We start from the raw sequence: 20,651 nt of genomic DNA, 5'->3' as shown, positions 1-20,651 counted from the left end.
GGCAACCGGGGCTGCTGGGCCACTGCCTTCTGGGAGTCAGAGCAGGCGGCTGCATCCTGGGCCTGTAGAGTCCCCCGGAACTCCCGTTTTTGCAGAGCCGCAGCCTGGGGCAACTTCAGGGCCATGGCGGTGCCCTGGGAGGAATATTTCCAATTGGCCTGGCAAGAGAAACTGCCGTGCGTGGGGCAGGGAGGGAGGAAAGGAGCGGGAGTGGGTGGGATGGCCAGGCCCTTCTCCCCGCACTGTTCAGAGCCAGGGAGGGAGGAAGTGAGGTTCTCAGGAAACAGTGACTTCCGCGAGGTCTCAGGGCTGGTTAGGGCGAGAGCCCAGCCCGGCTGGCATCGACCAGGATGGAGTCCTTGGAGCGCCTGTGAGCTGCCCCCCCCTGCACTAAGAGGGATCCGAGTTCTGCTCAGTCCACATCTGTGGGATGGGGTTTCCCACTCCCAGAGCTGAGCACGGACTCCCTTCCACTCCCCTTCATCCCTGGGGAGTGGGCCTCTCCCTGCCCAGGTCAACAGGTGGTGAGGGCTCAGCTTGGCCACCTGAGCTGGTGTCCCCGGCCCACCTGCACATGTCACACTCATGATCACCACCCCATGATCTCCTCTGCCTGCAGGGCTGCCTCTGCTCAGAAGCCTCCCATGGCTCCCACCGGCCTCAGGTCAAGGCCACAGCCTGCTGAGATCTGACTCTCGGGCATCTCTGCTCCCAGCTCTGTGCTCCCCTCCTCGTTCTCCCCGCGCAGATACCCGGCCTCCACTGCCCCTCTGAGGCACCCAGTCCCTCCCTGAGGGCCTTGCATTGGCTGCCCCCTGGCCTGGACTCTGGGCCCTGCACATAAGCAGACGGCTTGCTCCATCTTCCCTTCCAACCCGTCTCTGTTCCGTCTCACCTCAGAGAGGCTTCCCGACTCCTGTAGTTCTCTTAATTTTTCATCTTAGCACCCAGCGTGCCCTGGCCTTACATATCATGACCACCATCATGACCACCATCATCACCATCGTCATCATCTTCATCATCGTTTTGGCTTTTTGAGATAGGGTCTTGCTATACAGCCCAGGTTGGCCTCAAAATCTCCGCGATCCTCCTGCCTCAGCCTCCTGAGTGCTGGGATCACAGGTGTGCATCACAATGCCCAACTCTGTATTATTTACCAGCAGAATGGCAGCTCCTTCAGGGCAGGGATTTTGCTGCCTCCTTTACAGCTGCAGCCCCACACCTGGAACTGCACCTTTAAGGTGCCACATACATTTGTTGAACGGCAAGGAATTCCCCAGCCAGCAGTGGGTATGGGGTGCTCCAGGCACCAGCGGGGAGCCCTGGGTCCATGATTCCTGCATCCTCCACCTTCACCTTCGTCTTAAACCCCTCTAGGAAGATGCAGGAGCAGAGCGTGGACCGCTTCCCACCGGTGCTGCGGCTCCTGGAGAAGAGGCAGGAGCTGGCCGATGTGGACCGGGGTCTGCAGGCCCAGAAGGAGGTGAGCCTCCACCGCCAGACCTGTCGCATGGGATTGAGACCAGTCCTTGGTGCAAATGACTTTGTGTGCACTGAGCACCTACTATGTGCTGGGTGCTGCAGGTCTCACCATGGTCCCTGCCCGTGTGGGGCTCCCAGTCTAGAGCAGCAAACAGCCAAGCATCCGGGTGGTGATTGCTAGGAGGGGAACACTGGGCAGGGGCGGTGGGAGCCCAGGAAAAGCCCTGTCCCAGAATGGGGGTGGTCTAGGAGGACTTCCTGGAGGAAGTGGGGTCTTGGGGACTGCAGAAGAATAAGCCAGCTGATCCAGCAAAGGAAGGGGGGATGGGGAGGAAGAAGCCGGCAGAGGGGACATCGTAGACAAGGACCGGAAGGCCAGGATGAAGCACAGGGGGCCAGGTGGCTGGGAGGCAGAGTGGAGGAGAGAGGGCGAGAGGAGGCTGGAGGAAGCCAGGTGAGGATCCTGTCAGCCCAGCACTCTGGGAGGCTGAGGCAGGAGGACTACAAGTTCGAGCCCAGCCTGGGCAATTTAGTGATTTAGCAAGATTCTATCTCAAAATTTAAAAAGGAAAGGGCTGGGGATGTAGCTCAGGGCAAGGACCCTGGGTTTCATCCCCAGCAGGAGGGTGTTGGGTTTCCTCCTGGGGCCGTGGGAGCCTTGGGTGGACTTGGGCCGCCGAGTATCCACGGGATCCGGAGCAGTGGGCAGGAGGGATTCAGGGCAACCAGGAAGCACTGGGCAACTTTGGGCGCTCAGGCTCGCGCAGGCACCCCGCTCCGCACCCCCAGGAGTTCCACACCACCATGGCGGCCCTGCAGCACCGCTGGGCACAGCTGGAGCAGAAGCAGCAGGAGCTGAAGGGGTCCTTGGTCCGCTTCGACCAGTTCCTGCAGGTGCTGGAGACCGCGGGGCGGGACCCGGGATTCGGGACTCGGGCTTAGCGGTTCCGAGGGGTTGGCGGGAGCGCCCCGGCTCGGCCGGCCGGACTCTCAGATCCTGGCTTCGTGGGGCCTGCGGGCTCGAGTTTAGAGCGTAGGGCTCCTTGGCCCCGAGTCCAGGCCCCTCCTGCGCGTCCCCGTCCCCAGGACGCCGAGGCCCGGCGCGGCCTCGCGCTGCGGAGGGAAGCGGAGGAGCGGGAGCGCGCAGACCGGCGGGAGGCCGAGGCCCTGCGGCTGCGTGCCCAGCTGGAGGACCTGGAGCGGGAGCGCGCGCGGCTGCAGCGCAGGCTGGGGCGCCTGGAGCCCTGTGCGCGCCTGCTGGAGCGCGCGCGGGAGCAGCTGCCTGAGGTGAGCTGCCCTCGCGGCTGTGCCTCTGGGACGGCTTTGGTTGGGCACACTAATGGAGTGCTGACTGTATGCAAGACCGTCAATTACTGAGTGCTTACTGCATGCCAGGAACACGCGATTTTTAATTTTTTCTTCCGATGCTGGGGATAGAACCCAGGGCCTCGCGCACGCTAGACAAGCGCTCCACCGCTGAGCTCCACTCCTAGCCCTTTTTAGTTTATTCTGCCACAGGATCTCAATAAATTGCCCGGGCTAAGATTGAATTTATGATCCTCCTGCCTCGGCTTCTTGAGTAGCTGGGATACAGGCGATGGCCACTGCGTCTGCCATGCTGTCCTTGAATCTTAGCGTAGAGAAGTGGGTCCTGCTATTGTCAGTCCCATTTTACAGAGCAAACAGAGGTTTCAGAAAGCTGACTCTCAGTCAGGGGCAGGCTATTGAGCAAGCGTGTGTGGGCCTAAGGGAGCCAGACAATCAATAAATATTATGACCCCTGCACTCTGGGAGGCTGAGGCAGGAAGATTTCAAGTTCTAGTCCAGCCTGGGCAGATTAGCAAGAACCTGTCTCAAAAGGGGAGGGGGGTCACTCCTGTAATCTCAGCACTAGGGAGGCTAGGGAAGCAGGATTGCAGCGAGTTCGATGCCAGCCTGGGCTACACAGTGAGTTCAAGGCCACCTGAACTACATATTGGAACCCTGACACAATAAATACATGCATAAATAAAGGGGGCGGGGCTGGAGATGTAGTTCGGTGCAAAGGGGTTCGCCCCCCAGTACCAATCAATATTCTGAACTGAATGAACACGTGGATTAATATTAATCACCGGCAGTGATTAAGCTGCGCTGAGTGGCGCTGGGGGCGGGTGAGACCAGGCCTCCCCGCTCACGGCCCCTGCTGTCCCCGCTTCTCGCTCTGCGCGATGCGGCGCCCCCTTTCACAGGGGGAATGGGAGGCGGGCGGCTGCGGCCCACGCGAGTCCCCTCTGCGCCCGGCCCAGTTCCAGGAGGTCCCCGAGCTGGTGGCGCGCTTCGAGGGCCTGGCGGACACGCAGGCGGCGCTGCAGCGGGCGGAGCGCGGGCGGCGGGCGGAGCTGGAGGCGTCGCGCTCGGGGCTGCAGCGGCTGCGCGACGCGGGGCAGGACGAGCTGCTGGCGCTGAGCCGGCGGCGCGCGGAGCTGCAGGAGAAGCTGGAGGCGGCGCGGGAGCGCAGGCTGCAGTGGGTATGGCCCGGTGGGTCCGGGGAGCGCAGGCGCGAGAGGCTCGGGCGCTAGGGAGCCGGGCACTGGGCGCCTGTGAGCTGCACGGGCAGCGCCTGGGCCCCGGTCCCCGAGGGCGCCTCTGCGCACCTGGTGGACAGGTGATCGGCGCGGGCGGCTACTCTTCCCCAGGAATCCAAGTGGATTCGGATCCAGAGCACCGCCGCCGAGAAGACCCTGCTCCTGGGCCGCACCAGGATGTCGGCGCTCAACCTGTCCCAGTTAGCCTGCCAGCACCGGAGGCAGCCTCGTACCCTGGCCGTGGAGGACACCGAGGGGCAGCTGGAGCAGGTGAGGCCCCTCCTCAGGTCCCCCCGCCCCACACATCCCTCTCTGGAAACATCGAGGTGCCTGAAAATCCCGCCACTAGCAACACCTTCTGTGGCTGAGCGTGGCCAGGCCCTGGGCCCAGATGTGGCCATTTCAGCCAGGCGTCTGGGCAGCCTGTCTGTCCTCTTGGCTCTCCCAGTCATTTGCTGCATGGCCAGAAGGAAGCTATGCCTCCCTGGAGCCAGGCGTGGTGGCACACGTGTGTGATCCTAGCACTCTGGGAGGCTGAGGCAGGAGGATTGCAAGTTTGAGCCCTAGCTTGGGCAACTTAGCAACTTAGTGAACCCCGGTCTCGAAAGAAAATAAGAAGGGTAGCCGGGCGCGGCGGTGCACACCTGTGATCCCAGCACTCAGGAGACAGGCAGGAGGGTCACTGAGAGTTAGAGGGCGACTGGGGCTACCTGGCTCCCCTGGGGAGGGTGAGCATGGGTTTGGCTTCGTTTGTGCAGTGATGGCACCTGATGTCCCTGTGGCCCAAGCACACCGTGGAGGGGCCAGGCCACAGGGAGGGCGGGCTGCACACTCCACGCTCTTCTCGAGTTGTTTCCTGTGAGTGCCAAAGAGGAGGGAAAGGGAGGGAGGTCGCCTGAAGCACCCACCCTATCTCCCGCCTAGGCAGCCTGTGAGCCACTTCCTGCTTAGTCCCAAGTGTGGCCCAGGTCCCCCATGGGACACTTGCCAGCTCTAGGAAGGACGCAGGCTCACGTGAGCAGGGCGGTCAGTCCCTTCTCCATTGGCCCTCGATCCTATCAAGGAGGAGGCTCAGTGGGGGTCTGTGCCTTTACCCCATCCCAGACTCCTGCCTCCAGGCCTGGGCTCCCTGTCCTGTCCCAACAGCAGTCACCCAGCCTTGCTGTCATTGGGTTATCACTTGTCCAGTGACTTCCACTGTGTCAGGGGTAACCATTGTTCTTTGTCCATCTTCTGTGCAGATAGCTTCCTTCTCTGACTTCAGTGACACAGGTGAAGGGGCGCCCCCAGGTGGCTGCGAGTTTGCCATCAAGGTGTAGTTCCCGGCACTGCATCTATGGGCCTTCACTGAGTCCGTAACAGTAGCAAATGTTAATTGCCCTGGGTGCAGTGGCCCACACCTGTAATTCAGCTATTCAGGAGGCTGAGTTCAAGTTCAAGGACAGCCTGGGTAGCTTCATGACTGAGGGAGACTGTCTCAAAATATTTTCTTTAAAGGGCTGGAGATGTAGCTCAGTGGGAAGGCTCTGGGTTCAATCCCGTTAATTAAAAGGGAGACAATGCTGACTTACATTGGGGACATCCCTGTCTGGGAACCATGTGAAACCACTGCCACTCCCCTAATGGGGTCCCCCAGCCCCACCCCTGCTTTGCAGCCTGCAGGGTGTCGGGGGCCAGGCTGTGACATGGCTGTCGGGTCTACAGGTGAAGCTGTTCATCCTGGACCTCTCTGCCACACTGGCCAGCCTTCGCCAGGCTGAGCCCAGGGCCGCCGCCTCCTAGCTGGCCTGGGTGAGCAGCAGGGGACCTCGAGCTTCCAGTGGGGTACAGGTCATGGCCAACCTGGACGTTTTCTCATCAGGAAGACGCGAGGTGCCTGCCCATGCTGCTGTGGGGCTTGCGGAGGGGCACAGGGGAGGCACAGAATAAATGCAGGTCCCGGCAGTGGGGAGGAGGGGCTGCATGTCCCACACCTCATCCACTGTGACTGGGGACCAAGCCAGGGGTGGATCCCCACGCGGGGCTCGGGGACACGAGACAGGGGTGGATAACCACTTGGCTCGGGGATGGGCCCACCCCACCCTGACCTCAGAACCCAAAGCAGGACATAGGCCACAAGGTCCCCAGCAGGGCCTACCCTCTGGGGACCCAGGGAGGGGGGAGAATGGCCCAAATATGCTTCTGGTCCACCAGAGATGCTCAATAAAAGTTTATTTCTTTAAAAACCTGTCACTGAACCTGAGGCACTCAGCTCAGACCACATGGCCAAGACCTGTGAACCCTGAACACAGGGAAGCAGCAGCACTGAGTTGCCAACTCAGGGCTTGGCCTGCTTGACTTCGCTGGCAAACTCCTACATATCCTTCAAGACCCTGCTCAAATGTCTCTGTCTTGGGAGAGGGAGCTGCTGCACTCATTTTCAGGAGGCAGGAGGCTCCCCAGTAGTGCATGGGGAAATGACCGCTGATGTCCAAGCAGGGCCAGGAGAGGAGCCGTGGGCCACCCCTGGGTCTTCACATCCTCTTTCTCATCTTGCCCTTCCTAGAGGGGGCTCCCCGGCCGAAGGCACCCAGCCGCAGTTCCTGGGCCCGGCGGCGGTTGCGGGCCGACAGCTGCTTGAGGCCGCCGCGCTGCAGGAAGCGCAGCTTCTGGGCCCGGCGCCGCTGCTTCAGGATCTGTTGCTTGGTCTTGAGCTCAGAGCGAACGCGGCCTGTGGGGGTGCTGGGGGCACGGGGCTGGGATGCACCTGGCGGGCACAGATGCGGGGGCTCCGCTTAGGGTCGGTGGGGTGGCCTCCAAGTGTCTCCCTCCCCGCACCCCCAACACCCGCCCCTGCTTCTACCCTCGGCTTGCTGCTGCGGCCCCAGTGCCAGGTACACAGCAGATGCTTAATAAAGACAGAAGAGAAAGGAAAAGCAAGAGGAAGGCAGACAGCCAGGCAGAGGTGGGGGCAGAGGAGATACAGTGAGAGAAGCCAGGTTGGCGGCCAAGTGCAGGCAGCAGAGAGGGTGCCTCATGGACGGGGCCGGGGGCCCAGGCTAAAGGATGCAGCTCAGACATGGACAGGAGGTGGTGACCACCCACGGAGTGGGGGTTGATGAGCAGGGTCCAGAGAGCCTGGAACACGGCCCCAAGTCCCCCTCTCCCCAGGGGAGATGGCAGGCAGTTGGGTGCCTGGGGCTCAGTCCCTACCCCGGGAGCTGACTCTCTCCCCTCCTGCAGTATGGGCATTCGCAGTCTTCTAGCCCCCAGGCCATGTGTGGCATGTCAGGGCAGAGCCTGCCCCACCCTGCAGGTGGCAGCCCCTACCAGAGGCTGGGGTGGGTGGGGCTGAAGGGAGCTGGGCTGCAGGCAGCCCCCCCCCCCACGGCAGGGCCAGGGTGGTCCCTGAGTGACCCCGGCAGACAGGGTGGCTCCCAACCCCGCCTTAGCACACTTGGCACCTTTGGCAGAGGGACCCAGGCCAAGCCCCAGGAGACCACGTGGTCCACCTGCCAGACCACGCTGGAGGCTGCCCTTCCCCAGCCTCCCAGGGGTCACCTCCTCCTGACCTGCTGCCTAGGTTTGTGCAAAATGCACTTCCCTGCAGCGTCACTACGAAGGGCACCAGCCCAGGCACAGCAGGGGGACCTTCTCAGCCTGCTCCCCACTCCTCGGCAGGCCAGGCTGAACCTCAGGTGCCGGCAGAGGCAGCCCAAGGGCAGCACCTGTATGGCTGGGTGGACTGCGACCCACCATGACGCACCACTCATTACCACCGCTGCCGGTCCGGTCAAGGTCACTGAAGGACAGGGTGGGGTCGGCAGAGGAGGAGGGTGGGATGGGGCTCTGGCCACGCCCACTCACTAGACCAGCTCCAGGGCTGTGTGCAGCCTTGCACTTCTGCGGGCCTCAGTTTCCCCTGGCTGTACCAGCTCACCCTGCCCACTCCCACACACCCCCTCCCTCGCTCTCACCTTGGCCACGCCCTCGCTTCCCACCTCTCCGCGGAGGGCCTCCACGGTCAGATGGTCCTTCCTCCTCTGAGTCTCGACCATCGATTTTCTGTTTCTGCTTCCACTTCTGGTAGCTGGGAAGCCCGTTAAGGAAGGCCACGCGCTCCCCTGGCCTGGGGGCAGGCCCTGCCCTACTGAGGCCCCACCCACCCAGCAGCCAGACCTTTACAGAAGCCCCCAGGCCCCGGCCCCAGCAAGCGCAGGCTCCCCATAGGTGCAGCTGTGGAGAAAGCTGCGCAGCCCCATCCCTCCAGGCCCCGCCCCCGGATACAGGTCACGCCTGTAGGAGCTGCTGATGTAGCGGCCACTCTCAGTCTTGATCTTCTTTTTGTCATCCTGTCCCGCCTGTCCCACAAACCGCTTCTTCTTCCGGTCCCTGCGGGAGAGGGAGTTGGGGACAGTGGCCCGATTCCTCGCCTGAGCCTTGCATGGGGCTGCTGTCGTGCGTGATGCAACCAAGGGGCAGGGTCACCTGGCTGCACAGGGGCCAGGCAGACTGCAGAGCTGGGCATCACTCACCACTTGAGCTGCTGCTGGCCTCGGGTCAGGTTCTGTGACTCGTCCCCCATCAGGTCCAGGACTGCACCGGCCACCTGCTGCTCGAAGGCCCCCGCGGCACTCCCGACGCTCAGGCTACAGGCGGAGGCCGGGAGATTCAACAGGTTGATGGCCCAGCAGCCCTGGCCACCCTGGGCCCCTCCAGGACCCATGGCAGTGGCCACTCACCCCCGTTCGCTGTCGAAGTCCTTGGGCCGGTAGGGGATGTAGAACTCCTGGTCCCGCTGCCGGGCCTCCTCCCTCCGCCTCTTGGCTCCTCCATCAGGGCCTGGCCTCGGCCGCTTCTGGCCCACAACTTCAGTGAAGACGTCCTGGCAGGGGGAGGCCAGGGTCATGCCTGCAGCCCGGGGGAGCCCGCCTACCACCCACACCCACGTCCAGCCAGAGCTGAGGGGCTGGGGTTCTGGGCAACCATATGTAAGAGCCTAGCTTTCCTGCTTGTGGGCTGGGTGAGGCTCCTGAGCGACCTAGCGTCACAGTGTCCCTGTCTCTATGAGACCAGAGGTGGCTGTCAGCTGCTGCGAGACCCTGGCAGGGTCTCAGCTCGGCAAGGCCCCCACCCCAGGCCTGTGCACGCCCAGGTTTTCAGTTCTGCTTTCTGGACCGACCCCTCTGTCCAAACGAGATGAGAGCCAACAGGGGAGGTGCAGGCCAGGCACCTGCCTGCCTGCCGAGTCACTCCGGGGCCTCCAGCCCTGCTGCAGAAACCAGTGCTTGGCACTGCCATGGCACACTGGCTGCCAAAGACACTGCTGGGCACCACAGGGCTCCCACACACTGGCACCAACCAGCAGGGCCGGCCTGGGGACAGGAACCACAGCCACACTGGGAGGGGAAGCCACCCAGCCTGTCCGGACCCTGAGCGTCGCTGCAGGGCCCTGATGTGAGCCATCCCAGACCCCAGTGAGTGCCACCTTCACAGCGCCCGCGGGATGCAGCCCACCCGGCCCAGTCCAGACCCTGGGGCCTGCACCTCCATGCTCTCGGCGGCGTCCTCTTCCTTCTCTGGCGGCTCCTCCTGCAGCGTGGGGCAGGCAGGGGCAGGACCAGCCGGGCCTTCCTGTCGTTCCTGCCGCCCCTGCTGGAAGCGAGTGATGGCTCTGTGGTCCTTCTGCCGCTTGGCGCGCATCACCTGGCTGCTGAGGTCCTGGCTAGAGGCGCTAATCTCGAAGATAGTCTGTGGGGGACACCGCAGTCTACTGCCCGACCATTCCATCGCCTCTGTACCCAAGCCCACCTCACCAGCAGGGGGAGCCCTCCCCAGCCCTGCCCAGCATCTCTAACACTGCCTGAGTGGGCACCTCAGTTAGAAAGGGAGGCTCCGAAAGGGTGGGCAACCTGCCCAAGGCCACACAGGTAGGAAAAGCCAGAGTATGGGCTTCAGCGGGAGTTCACACGGCTCCCAGAGCAGTGCTCTTGACCATGGTGCCCAGGGCGCTCATGCCCACTGTGAGCCTCAGTCTACCCTCAGCAGTCTTCACGACACCCACGCCTGCTGCAGGGTGAGAAGCTACAAGCTCAGGAAGCCCTGCTGGGCAGGAGCCCACTGGGGTCGCCGTGTGAATCCCTCACCGCACGGGAGCGGTACTGCCGGATGCTGTCCACCAGCCTCAGCCGCTGCAGCTCCTCCTCCTCGAAGCCCGAGCCTGGGGAGGGGTTTGGAGGCGTGAGGTTAGGGTGGGGTCCGTGAGGCCGCCCGCTGCCCTGACGGCACCAGGGACTCACTGAAGAGCGGGTGCAGGCCCAGCGCCACCAGGTCCAGCTCCTTGGCCCTCTTGATGGACTCGGGCGAGGGCGCGGGCCGCGAGCGCACATACTGCTGCTGTGCGTTGTCAGCCACCCGGCCCAGGCTCCGCAGCTCCAGCGACACCTCCAGCGCAGCCCGCAGGCCGCCGTCCTCATCATCTACCACGCTCTGTGGCACCCGGCCCAGCACGCCGTCCACACTGCCTGCACCTGCACGGAGCCGCGGAGTGCCAGGTGAGGGCCTTCCCCCCACCTGCCTGGCACCCGCCTCCCCGCACCTCGGCCCAGCACCGCCAAAAAACCCCAGCCAGACCCAAATGCATCCAACCCGACCAGAGCCGTGCTACTGACTCACGAGCTTTACCCACAACTGACGCTACTTCCTCCCGGTCAGAGCCAGGGCATGCTGGGCCTGTCCCAGCTGCATCCCTGCTGGCTCCAGACTGAGGGGACCTGGCCCCTGCACCCCCATTCACCTGTGGGCTCCTGGTTAGGGGGAGCAAGACTGAGGGTGCGGCCCACAAACAGGTGCAGGTCCAGCAGGTAGGGGACCTCGTCCGGGGACACCAAGGAGTAGGCAGTGCCACTCCGGCCAGCCCGGGCCACACGGCCTGCAGGAGAGAGGAGGTGCCCAAGCTTCAGTACAGGAGAGGGTCCCAGGCCAGCACGAACTAGGGGTGCTGACCCTGACTGCACATTCAGCAGTCGTGACAGTACAGTGACCAAAACAAAACCACCTAATACCAAGCCCTTTTCAGGAAAGATGTGCCACCCCATCCATCACAGAGTGACACTGAAGAGTAAATGACAAGATTCCTAGCATAGACTGATGGTAGTAGGAGCGGGTTATGGAAAAGAATACCAAGTAGGATTCCAACTTTGTGTTAGGTGTACTTCTAAGGACTGCGCCATCACATTTCGGCCTATTTCTGTATCTTTTTTCGTTTGTTCGTTTTTGAGACAGGGTCTCCCTATGTAGCTAAGGCTGGCCTCAAACTCTGATCCTCCTGCCTCTGTCTCCCAAGTGCTAGGATTACAGGGGTGCACCACCATGCCAGGGCTATTTCTGTATCTAAGGAGAACTAAGTGGCACCACATTTGGAGGTTCCGTTGAGGTGATTTATGCTGTTGGTTATGTAGTGCATGAGAAATTCCTCATGAGCGGTTCTGGGGTCCCCTCCAGGACATGCAAAACCAGCCCCCAGGGAGCAATGGGGACTAGGGAACAGGGACAAGGTGCAGACCCTGGCCTGGTTGCCTCACATGGCCTGACCTTAAGGGGCAGGGAGGGGACCCTGTGCATCCCCCTTACACACTTCTCCTAGGGCCACTCCCAGCCCGGCGGCCAGAACACACTTACTGCACCTGCCACGAGCAGCCATGTAGGACTCTGTGACCCAGCTCAACGCCCACAGCTTAACCATATTTACAAACACATGTGGTGCAGTCAAAAAATACCCCGAATGAAAAACTTCTGACAGCGAAACACCCGCCTTGTGTGGAACACACTTTATCCCATCATTTTGCCACTTTCTGAAGCAGCTGAGGGAGTCTTTTCATGTCTGTACTTGTGCTGTTCTGGCTGCCTGACTATCCTGAATTCAAAATGTTTCCCTTTCATGGTTATTCTGACTTGGGAAGAGCCGCAGCCCGGGGCCAGATCCAGGGAGAAGGTGGCTGAGGACACTGCAGTGTTTCTACGAGCTGCCTTTCGGTTAGATGGTGCTCGGCGGCAGCAGTCACCATTATTCTGATCACATTTTGTAAAGGCACTGACAAGGAGGGCTTCCAGAACTGCTCCAGGAAGTGGCCAGAAAGCCGGGCATGGTGGTGCACACGTGTGATCCCAGCACTCAGGAGGCTGAGGCAGGAGGACCAATAGGAGTTCAAGACCAGCTTGAACTACATAGCAAGACCTTGTCTCAAAGAGGAAAAACAGAAAGTGGCATAAACGATGGGGCAAGTGAGTTCGAAGTTTGGGCCCACTGGAGTTAGCGGTCAAAGGGGGGCGAGCAAGCGGGATCGGGGACCCCTGGGGCGCCGGTGCTCCTCACCCACTCGGTGCAGAAAGAGCTTGCCCTTGGCGGGGAAGCTGTAGTTGATGACGTTGTCCAGCAGTGGGATGTCCAGGCCGCGCGCGGCCAGGTCGGTGACGATGAGCGTGGAGCACTTGCCGTGCGTGAACCTGGCCAGGTTGATCTTGCGGGCCGTCTGGTCCAGAGCGCTGTAGATGTGGGTGCAGCTCACGCGCTGGGTGCTCAGCAGCTGCTTGGGCGGAGGCGGGGGTGAGAGGAGGGGACAGGGACCGGACCGCAGGGGTGCGTGTGGCACCCTGGGTTTGAATCCCAGCTCTCGCCAGGGTCTCCGGGCACTGAAGGTGATGACACGCACAGGGCTGCCTGGGTAGAGTCCTATCCTACAGTGCCGCTCGCGAGCTCTGTGACCCTGGGCGAGTCGCTGGGCCTCGGGGCCTCCCTTCCTCATCAGTAAGGGGAACAACGGCGCCTTCTCCATGGCGGTTAGCATTCAGCGGGTCAGTGCACCCAGTGCTGAGAACAGGAAGCTGATTCGAGTGCTGCTGTGTCCCTGAGATTTGCTCCCTCGGCCTTGTTCACTGGTGACCCGGGCAGCGGCACGGCAGAGGCACAAGCAGCAGAGCCAGGGTGGACGGGCAGGGACGCTGGGACCCTCCACGCCTCCCTCCACACCTCCTTCCACGGGGCCACAGGTACACGCGTGAAGACACCACGGGCACTCACACTGCAGCCTGAAGCTCCCAACATAGCCTGGCGGCAGCCGACTACCACCCCACACAAGGACGGGGCAGGAGGAGCGCAAGTTCGAGCCCAGCCTGGACAACTTAGCAAGAGCTCTATTTTAAAATGCCTGGGATGTAACTCAGTGCAACTGGATTTAATCTGCAGTACTGCAAAAATAAGTAAATAAAATTTTAAAAATTAAAACTTCCAACACTGCAGAACTGAGATGGAAGGCGGGGTGGAGATGAACCCAGACTGGCCAGGGGCTGCTGGCAACAACTCTGCCTAGGTAAAGAGCGCACCAGAGATTAAGTGTGAGCTCTAGCCGGGCCCAGGCCCGAGTGCCGCAGCGCTCCCGCCCTCTGGTGGCCGCCCTCGGAAGTGCAGCCCCAGCAGGAGCTGGTCCCCACCACCCGGGCCGCTCACCTCTGGGAGGCACTCACTCACCTCCTGCAGGTACTCCGCGTGGTGCTTGGTGGCCACAAACACCACAGTCTGGTCCTGGGGGCGCACCACGGTGCGCAGCAGGTGCAGCAGCACGGCAGCTTTGGTGTCCTCCCGCACCAGGAAGAAGGAGGTCTGGGGGCACAGGGGCAGGCAGTAGGCATTTGGGATGCACGGGCTCTGTTCTGAGCCTGGGCCTGGGGACATCAGGTCCCCTCACCTTGAGCTGCTCGTTGAGCTTGGCGTCCACGTCCAGCCGGATGAGCACGGGTTCCGTGAGGCCTGCAGTGGGCCCAGGAGGTGGGGGCGTCACTGGGGGGCAGGAAGGGACCCAGGCCGGTGACAGCAGCACCACCCCCACTCACCTGCGCGGGCGAACTCCACCAGCAGCTTGGGCAGTGTGGCCGAGAACAGCACCGTCTGGTGGCCCCCAGGGAGGCGGCTGATGATCTCCTGCAGCTGCTCAGCAAAGCCCATCTCAAAGAGCCTGGGGACGGGCGGAGGGCAGGGTCACCCCATCAGACACATCGGCCACATGTGCTGCCGTGCCTTTTGTTTGGGTTCGTGTTTGAGACAGGGTCTCACTATGTAGCCCAGGCTGGCCTTGAACTTGTGATCCTCCTGCCTCAGCCTCCCCAGGGCTGGGGTTACAAGCGTGTGCCACCACACCTGGCTCCATGCTCTCAACATTATTCTATCTCTAATCTCTTTGGAATCCTGTGTTAGTTTTTTAATTATCTTTTTAATACTCCTAAAATGCAAAATTAAAAAGTACTGGTGCCAAGCTTGCTCCCAGCGGCCATGCCTCCCCAGGCCTGCCCCGTGCTGGGGTGCCCCCATGGCCTTACCTGTCCGCTTCATCGAAAACCACGTACTCCACACTGTGCAGCTTCAGGTTCATCTCCACGGCCACGTGCACCAGCCGGCCAGGAGTGGCGATGATTCTAGGAGGGGGCGCATGGGCCGGGTCACCCCTAGGCCATGGCCACCACTCTAGCACCCCTGTCCCTGCAGTCACTGCCCCTTGGGAAGGGGCCCCAGAGCACCCCCAAGGCACAGACTCACATGTCGGGGTTCTCGTGCAGGGCTGCAAACTGGTCCTCCATTCTGGGGAGGAGAAGAGGGTCAGCAGGGTGGAATGGGGCTCTTGTAAGGAGTCCCCTTGCCTTGTCCCCAGAACATGAGCGGACGGACAGCTGTGGCCAAGACGCCAGGCGAGGGCACTGCCCTGGCCACAGAAATGAGCTGGAACGTGCAGACAGCTCAGAGCTCCCTGGACTCACCAAGCTGCCTGTGACCCACAGCTGCCGAGCAAGCAGCCCTGGGACTGCAGGCTTCACACAGAACCCAGATTCCCTCATCTCGATGTGTCTGTCCTTAAAGCTTTGGGGCACACACCCCTAACTTTGGTCCTCCCCCGAGATGCTCTTGGGACAGCTGCAGGAGCAAGACCCTGGGCCAGGTGTACCTGGGGAGGTAGAGGCCTCTGACAGGCACAGACTAGAGATAACACAGTGGGCAAAGGACTGAAAAGCCAAACTAACTGTGAGAACCAAGAGCCAGGCATGGTGGCGGACACCTGTAATCTCAGCACTTGGGAGGCCGAGGCAGGAGGATTGCCATGAGTTCAAGGACAGCCTGGGGTACATAGTGAGTTTAAAGGCAGCTGGAACCACATAGCCAGACCCTGCCTCAAAAGAACCCCAAGCGTGACCGTCAGCACGGACCCTGGAGAAAAGAAGGGAGGTAGGAGGACAGGTGCTGCTCCCAGCCCTGCAGCCCTCATCACTGCAGGGCTCTGGGTCGGTCTGCTCCTCAGTCCACTCACCTGAGAAATAGGTGTGCACCTGCCACCTGCGGAGGACAGTGGGAGCTTGCCAGGAAATGATCCTTTGTGTTTTGTTTGGTTTTTGAGATAGGGCTCTCACTGTGTAGCACAGGCTCGCTTCGAACTCAAAGTGATCCTCCTGCCTCAGCCTCCACAGTGCCGGGGTTACGGACGTGAGCAGCATGCCTGGCTGGAATGATCTTTACAAGGGGGACCTACTACACCACTCCCTGACTTTTGTACACCCTGCTTTTTGTTGTTTTTGCAGGGCTAGAGGTGGAACCCTAGGCCAGGACTCGACCCTGCTGCTGAGCTGCAGCTGAAGCTTAACCTCCTATGGTTAAGTGGCCCTCCAGGAGTGAGGCCCTCAGGCCCCAGGCTTTGGTTGCCCTGGGCCACCATGACCCCCGGTGTGCGGCCCCTGGAGGTTGGTTGTTTTTGAATGCTACTAAGAAGCAACACAGGCTCCGCCACAAGACAGGACCGCCTGTCTGCCACACTCGATGGGCGGGCCTGGGGGAGGGGCCCTTACTTGTCCCCGCCCAGGATCAGGGCTGTCTTGAGGCCGGTGAACCTGCCCAGCTGTGGAGGGAGAGAGACACGGTCAGCACTCCCAGCCCTGGCCCAGCCCCAGGCCCTGGCCGCCTGCCCTGGGCCTCCTGCTGCACCTCCTTCGTGAACTTCATGGTCTGCAGGGCCAGCTCCCGGGTGGGCGAGAGGATGAGGGCCCGGGCGCCGGTCTGGGCACTCCGGGTCTTGAGCCGCTCGAACATGGGGATGAGGAAGCACGCCGTCTTGCCGCTGCCTGTCCGCGCCATGGCCACCGTGTCCTTGCCATCTAGGATCACCGGGATGGTCTGAGGGGACACAGGTGGGGGGCTCATTCCCTGTGGGAGAACTCAGGGTCTCCGTGAATGGGTAGGGCCGTCGCTCAGCCCTGCTCCCATTCCTGCAAACAGCTGTGTGCACACCTCCTGGGACTAGTGGCTCACTACCTGCGAAACAGCTGAGCCCTGTGGCATTTCAGCCTCAGTGACAGGAGGCGGCCGAGTCACTGACCCCTGCCTAGCCCTGGTCTCCCCGCCGCTCACCTTCCTCTGGATGGGCGTCGGCACTTTGTAGCCCTTCTTCATGATGCCCTTGAACACGAGGTAGCTCAAGCCTGGGAGAGATTCAGGGACATCGGTCAGGGCTGGGGACACCCACACAGTGCAAGAACTTTACAAGACAAAGGACTGGCTCACCAAAGGGTGAGACAGCAAGAAAAATAAAGTGCTAAAGCAGAGATGCTGGGCGCGGTGGCACATGCCTGTGATCCCAGCACTCCAGAGGCTGAGGCAGCAGGGCTTTGAGTTCAAGGCCAGCCTGGGCTACACAGATCTCATCTCAGAAAAATAAAAAAGTGCTAAAGCAGAAACTAAAGATGAGGTGTGGCCTAAGACAGAAAATCTCCTGACTGCAAAGGATGAAGCTCATCTGGACTCTGGCTTGAACACACTCAGGGTCATGAGACAGCAGGGCTCCTGAACAACACTGAGGACTGTGCCCTTGGCCCCTGAGGGGTAAGGTCCCAGGTCTCTGGGGATAGGTACAGATGCGCCTCAGAGTCCCCGGGGCGGTGGGGAGGGACACCGGGCTGAGCTGGCTGGGGAGTGCATGCCACCCACTGCTCTCTACTTGCCTGCAGGCTCCAAATTCTTGACAATTAAAAAAAAAAAAGATGCCGAGTCCCTGGCCCCAATGAGCGGTGAGACACGGGGTGCTGGTGGGTGGCAGCTCAGGACAGAATTGGACTGCAGCTGTGGAGCTGGGGACACCAGGGGCCTTAGCCGCTTTCCAGCCAATCCTTCCAGCCCCGAGGGCTGATTTCCTTCTTGGTGTTTGCAGTGAAGTTCAGCACTGTTGTCGGTCCGACTGTCTGGACGGCCTCTGCGGAAGGACTCACCGCAGCATGTTTATCCTCCAGCTCTCCTCGGGCTGTGGCTCTTTCTCAGCGACTATACACTTGTGTGTGAGGGGTACTAACCCGCCTGTCCTGTGGGTTGCAGACATGGTCCCCATGTGGCTCTGAACCTACCTCACAGTGCTCATTGGCCTACATGTGTCCAATTCAAAAGCAGTCAAACGAAACAGTCTTCAGCTCACACCTGGAAAGCCCTCCTCTTCCTCTCCAAGGCTATGAAGATAGCACTTTAGCTCTATTTACTTATGTGCTCTGTGGTACTGGGGTTGGAACCTCATTGTACCAGGCAAGCTCCTATGAGCTAAACTCTCTACCACTGAGCTCCACCCCCAGCCCTGGGTCTCCCTGAGTTACCCAAACTTGCAGTCTTCCTGTCTCCAGCCTCCTGAGGAGCTGCAATTATAGACAGGCATGCGCCACCACTCCCAGCTCTCGTTTTAGGTTTAAATCTTTGTCCCAGCAGCTAGGGACTTGTAAAGCCATGTGTAAGGCCCCGGGTGCTGGCTTGGTCTCCCCATCCCTACCAGAGTGCTGGGCCAGAGCAGGCATCAGGGACCGAGGGCAGAGGCAGGCTGGGCTCCTGCTGCTGTCCCCCCTCCCCAGCCCAGCTCGCTTACGCACCCATGGACTGGAAGCCCCCAGACTTCTTCTTCTTCTTGTTTTGTGCCCGCACCATCTCCCGCGTGTCCAGCTCCACGTCTGAGGTGCATTCCGAGGTGGGGAAGCTGGGCAGGGGCTGGCCAGGTCCTCGCTGGGTGGGAGGATCAGAAAGGCAATGTCACCTGTATGGGGTTTTTTTGGCACTACTAAGGATTGAACCTAGGGCCTTTGCACTGAGCTACATTCCCAGCCCTTTTTAATTCTTTAACTTTAGTTCATTAGTACATGGGTCATGAAGTTGCCCAGGCTGGGCTCGAACTTGTGATCCTCCTGCTTCAGCCTCTCTGAAGGTGTGTGTCACCATGTCGGGCTATTGAGTACGGTAATATTTTTTTACTCCTCTAGTTTCTTGAGATAGGTGCTTATAGAATTAGTCCAACCTTTAAAAATTAATGTAAGTCAATTTTCCTGTGAATATTTTTTAAGCGTCTTCCCATTGGCACTTCTATGACTACTTTATTATTTTAAGCATTATTATTTTTTAAGTATTATATTACTTCAGTACCAGCTGTTTTAGTTTGTTTTGTTTCTGTGGTACCAGGGATTGAACCCAGAATCTTCTCACTGAGCTACATCCCAGGGCTTTTTTTTTTTTTAATTTCATTTTGAGCCAGGGCCTCCTGATGTTGCTAAATTGCCCAGGCTGGGCTCAGCTGGGCTCAAACTTTCAATCTTCCTGTCTCAGCCTCCCAGAGTGCTGGGATTTACAGGGCCCCATGCATGCTAAACAGGTCCTCTACCACCAAACTGTACTTCCACCCTCAAATATGTCTTTAAAAAAATAAGGTTTCCTTGATCTTGGCAAACAAACAATATGTATACAAGGTCCATTTAAAACATATCAATCCAGGAGCCTGAGGCAGAAGGATCACTCGAGCTCATGAGTTTGAGATCAGACTGGACAACACAGCAAGACACTATTTCAAAAACAAAACCCATCTCTGGGCGTGGTGTGGTGGTGAACACTTACAATCCCAGCACTTGGGAAGCTGAGGCAGGAGGATCTCAGCAAATTCAAGGCCAGCCAGCGCTACATAGTGAGTTCATGCGCAGGCTCAAATAATATATAGTGAGACCCTGTCTCAAGAAAACAAAATAAAATTAAAGTCTCCCACCTCTCTCCTGTGCTAAGGATCACACGCAGGAGTGCTCTACCACTAAGCTATATCCTCAACCCTTTTTATTTTTTTGACAGGGTCTCACTAAGTTTCCCAGGTGGGATTCAAACTTGTGATCCCTCCTGCCTCAGCCTCCATTGATGCCTGGATTACAGGTGTGCGCCACCACACCTAGCTTAAACCCTTTCTCCTTTACTCCCTGGATGGTCTTTGCTTTTCTACCTGTGCACTGACAGATGATAAGAGACAGAAGGCCAAAGGATCTGCAAACGGTGTATCCCTAGCACCTGAGCTACTGCCCAGCCCATCCTTGGATCGGGAATTGAAAAAGCCACTTACCATCATCACTGTCCCAGAAGGTAGCTGTGATCAGAAAGGAAGGGGAAAGACAGGTGCATGGACAGAGATCCGTTATATTTAGGAGAACACAGCACACCCAAGAGCTAAGCAGTGTGGCCAGTCGGCCGTAAGTGCCAGGGGTCCCCAGCCCTCCTCTCGGTGTGAGGAGCCATTCGAATAAAGTCAAGCAGCTTCGCCAGTGCCCCAGGCAGTGCAGGGCTGGGTCACGTTTGAATACAGGACCAGGCCTCAGCACAGCCGTTGGCCTGAGCCACAGTTACATATCCTTCTATGGCCTACCTCAGCTCTGGTCTGTGGTCGCTTCATCACCTACTGAGTGTGGCCACTGGCCGGGCTGAGGTGGGAAAACGGCGGGATGAGGTCTCGCCGTCCGTGCCTTGGCGGTGTAGTCTATTCCCTTCATGCCAACGCCCCCGTACTCATCCCAGCGCCTAAAGCCCACTCTGCGCCCACCGCTGAACACAGGACAGTGGGGACTCCGGGGGCACCGGTCATCCGCCACCTCGGTGCCCACACCTGTCTCCCTCATCGTGTACGTTCGGCACTCCGAGGTGGACGCGGTACAGTAAATGATCAACAAATACAGTACACGTGTAACTTGTTATTAGTGTCCCCGAGGTCTGGGGCATCAGTGCCTCCAGCTCCGGGGCCCGGCTCCCCCTTAATGCTGTCTCCCAAGAACACCCCGAACTCTCAAGTCAGACCTTCCTCACGCGCACTCCCCGTTGGATGAATGGACACTGGGGCCCGCCCCCAGGGCGGGGGTAGCCAATGAGAGCGAGCGATCCGAGCCGGCAGGGAAGGCCCGCAGGCTCCAGAGCCCGGACTGGAGGCTCGCCCGAGGGTGCCACAGGCCCCGGGACCCGTGCTCAGGCCGGCGGCCCGACGGACTCTCGCCCCACGTGAGGAAACCGAGGTCCCGACGCGCGTCAGAGCCCTGCGCTCCTACCTTCCGCGCCCGGGCGTCATCTTCCGCCTGAATCTCAAACTCGCCATCCTCCGAGTCGCTGCCGTGGGCCTGGGAGACTGCGCCCCGGCGCTTTCGGAGCCCCTTCTTCTTCTTCCACTGGGCCATGGCAACTGGCGACCGCGGCCCGGCCGCCGCACGTTTGCCGGCCGCCATGCTGGCCCTGGCGCTCAGAACCCGGAAGTGGGCGGGCCTTCAGGACGTACC

At 60.2% G+C, this 20,651-nt stretch overlaps 2 protein-coding genes across 5 annotated transcripts; one reads left to right on the top strand and one right to left on the bottom strand.

Moving 5' to 3' along the window:
• Positions 1 to 12: 12 nt before the first annotated feature.
• On the top strand, positions 13 to 6,271 carry Cfap73 (cilia and flagella associated protein 73). The gene is made up of 7 exons (XM_004843745.3): positions 13 to 176; positions 1,378 to 1,483; positions 2,272 to 2,376; positions 2,569 to 2,769; positions 3,768 to 3,989; positions 4,158 to 4,316; positions 5,751 to 6,271. The coding sequence occupies exons 1-7, from the start codon at positions 124 to 126 to the stop codon at positions 5,826 to 5,828; spliced, it is 924 nt and encodes a 307-aa protein (XP_004843802.1). The 5' UTR covers positions 13 to 123; the 3' UTR covers positions 5,829 to 6,271.
• On the bottom strand, positions 6,241 to 20,645 carry Ddx54 (DEAD-box helicase 54). 4 transcript variants are annotated; one of them, XM_004843746.4, is made up of 21 exons: positions 20,427 to 20,644; positions 19,457 to 19,480; positions 17,961 to 18,090; positions 16,468 to 16,538; positions 16,045 to 16,233; positions 15,909 to 15,958; positions 14,614 to 14,655; positions 14,397 to 14,492; positions 13,914 to 14,035; positions 13,769 to 13,830; positions 13,552 to 13,683; positions 12,400 to 12,610; positions 10,822 to 10,956; positions 10,325 to 10,555; positions 10,172 to 10,245; positions 9,573 to 9,776; positions 8,768 to 8,910; positions 8,561 to 8,674; positions 8,313 to 8,417; positions 8,003 to 8,115; positions 6,241 to 6,792 (listed from the first exon to the last, which is right to left on the bottom strand). In XM_004843746.4, the coding sequence occupies exons 1-21, from the start codon at positions 20,598 to 20,600 to the stop codon at positions 6,560 to 6,562; spliced, it is 2,655 nt and encodes an 884-aa protein (XP_004843803.1). In that variant the 5' UTR covers positions 20,601 to 20,644; the 3' UTR covers positions 6,241 to 6,559. The 4 variants fall into 4 exon arrangements, with proteins under 4 accessions (XP_004843803.1, XP_004843805.1, XP_004843804.1 ...); XM_004843748.4 differs by having other exon boundaries at positions 8,027 to 8,115; XM_021257448.2 differs by lacking the exon at positions 6,241 to 6,792 and adding an exon at positions 6,815 to 7,827 and having other exon boundaries at positions 8,027 to 8,115; positions 20,427 to 20,645.
• Positions 20,646 to 20,651: the final 6 nt, after the last annotated feature.

This window comes from Heterocephalus glaber, unplaced genomic scaffold, assembly GCF_053883595.1.
Source record: "Heterocephalus glaber isolate CG9 unplaced genomic scaffold, H.glaber_assembly_v1.0 deba00001687, whole genome shotgun sequence".
Taxonomy (NCBI): Eukaryota; Metazoa; Chordata; class Mammalia; order Rodentia; family Bathyergidae; genus Heterocephalus; species Heterocephalus glaber.
This window is presented reverse-complemented; position numbering and strand designations above follow the sequence as displayed.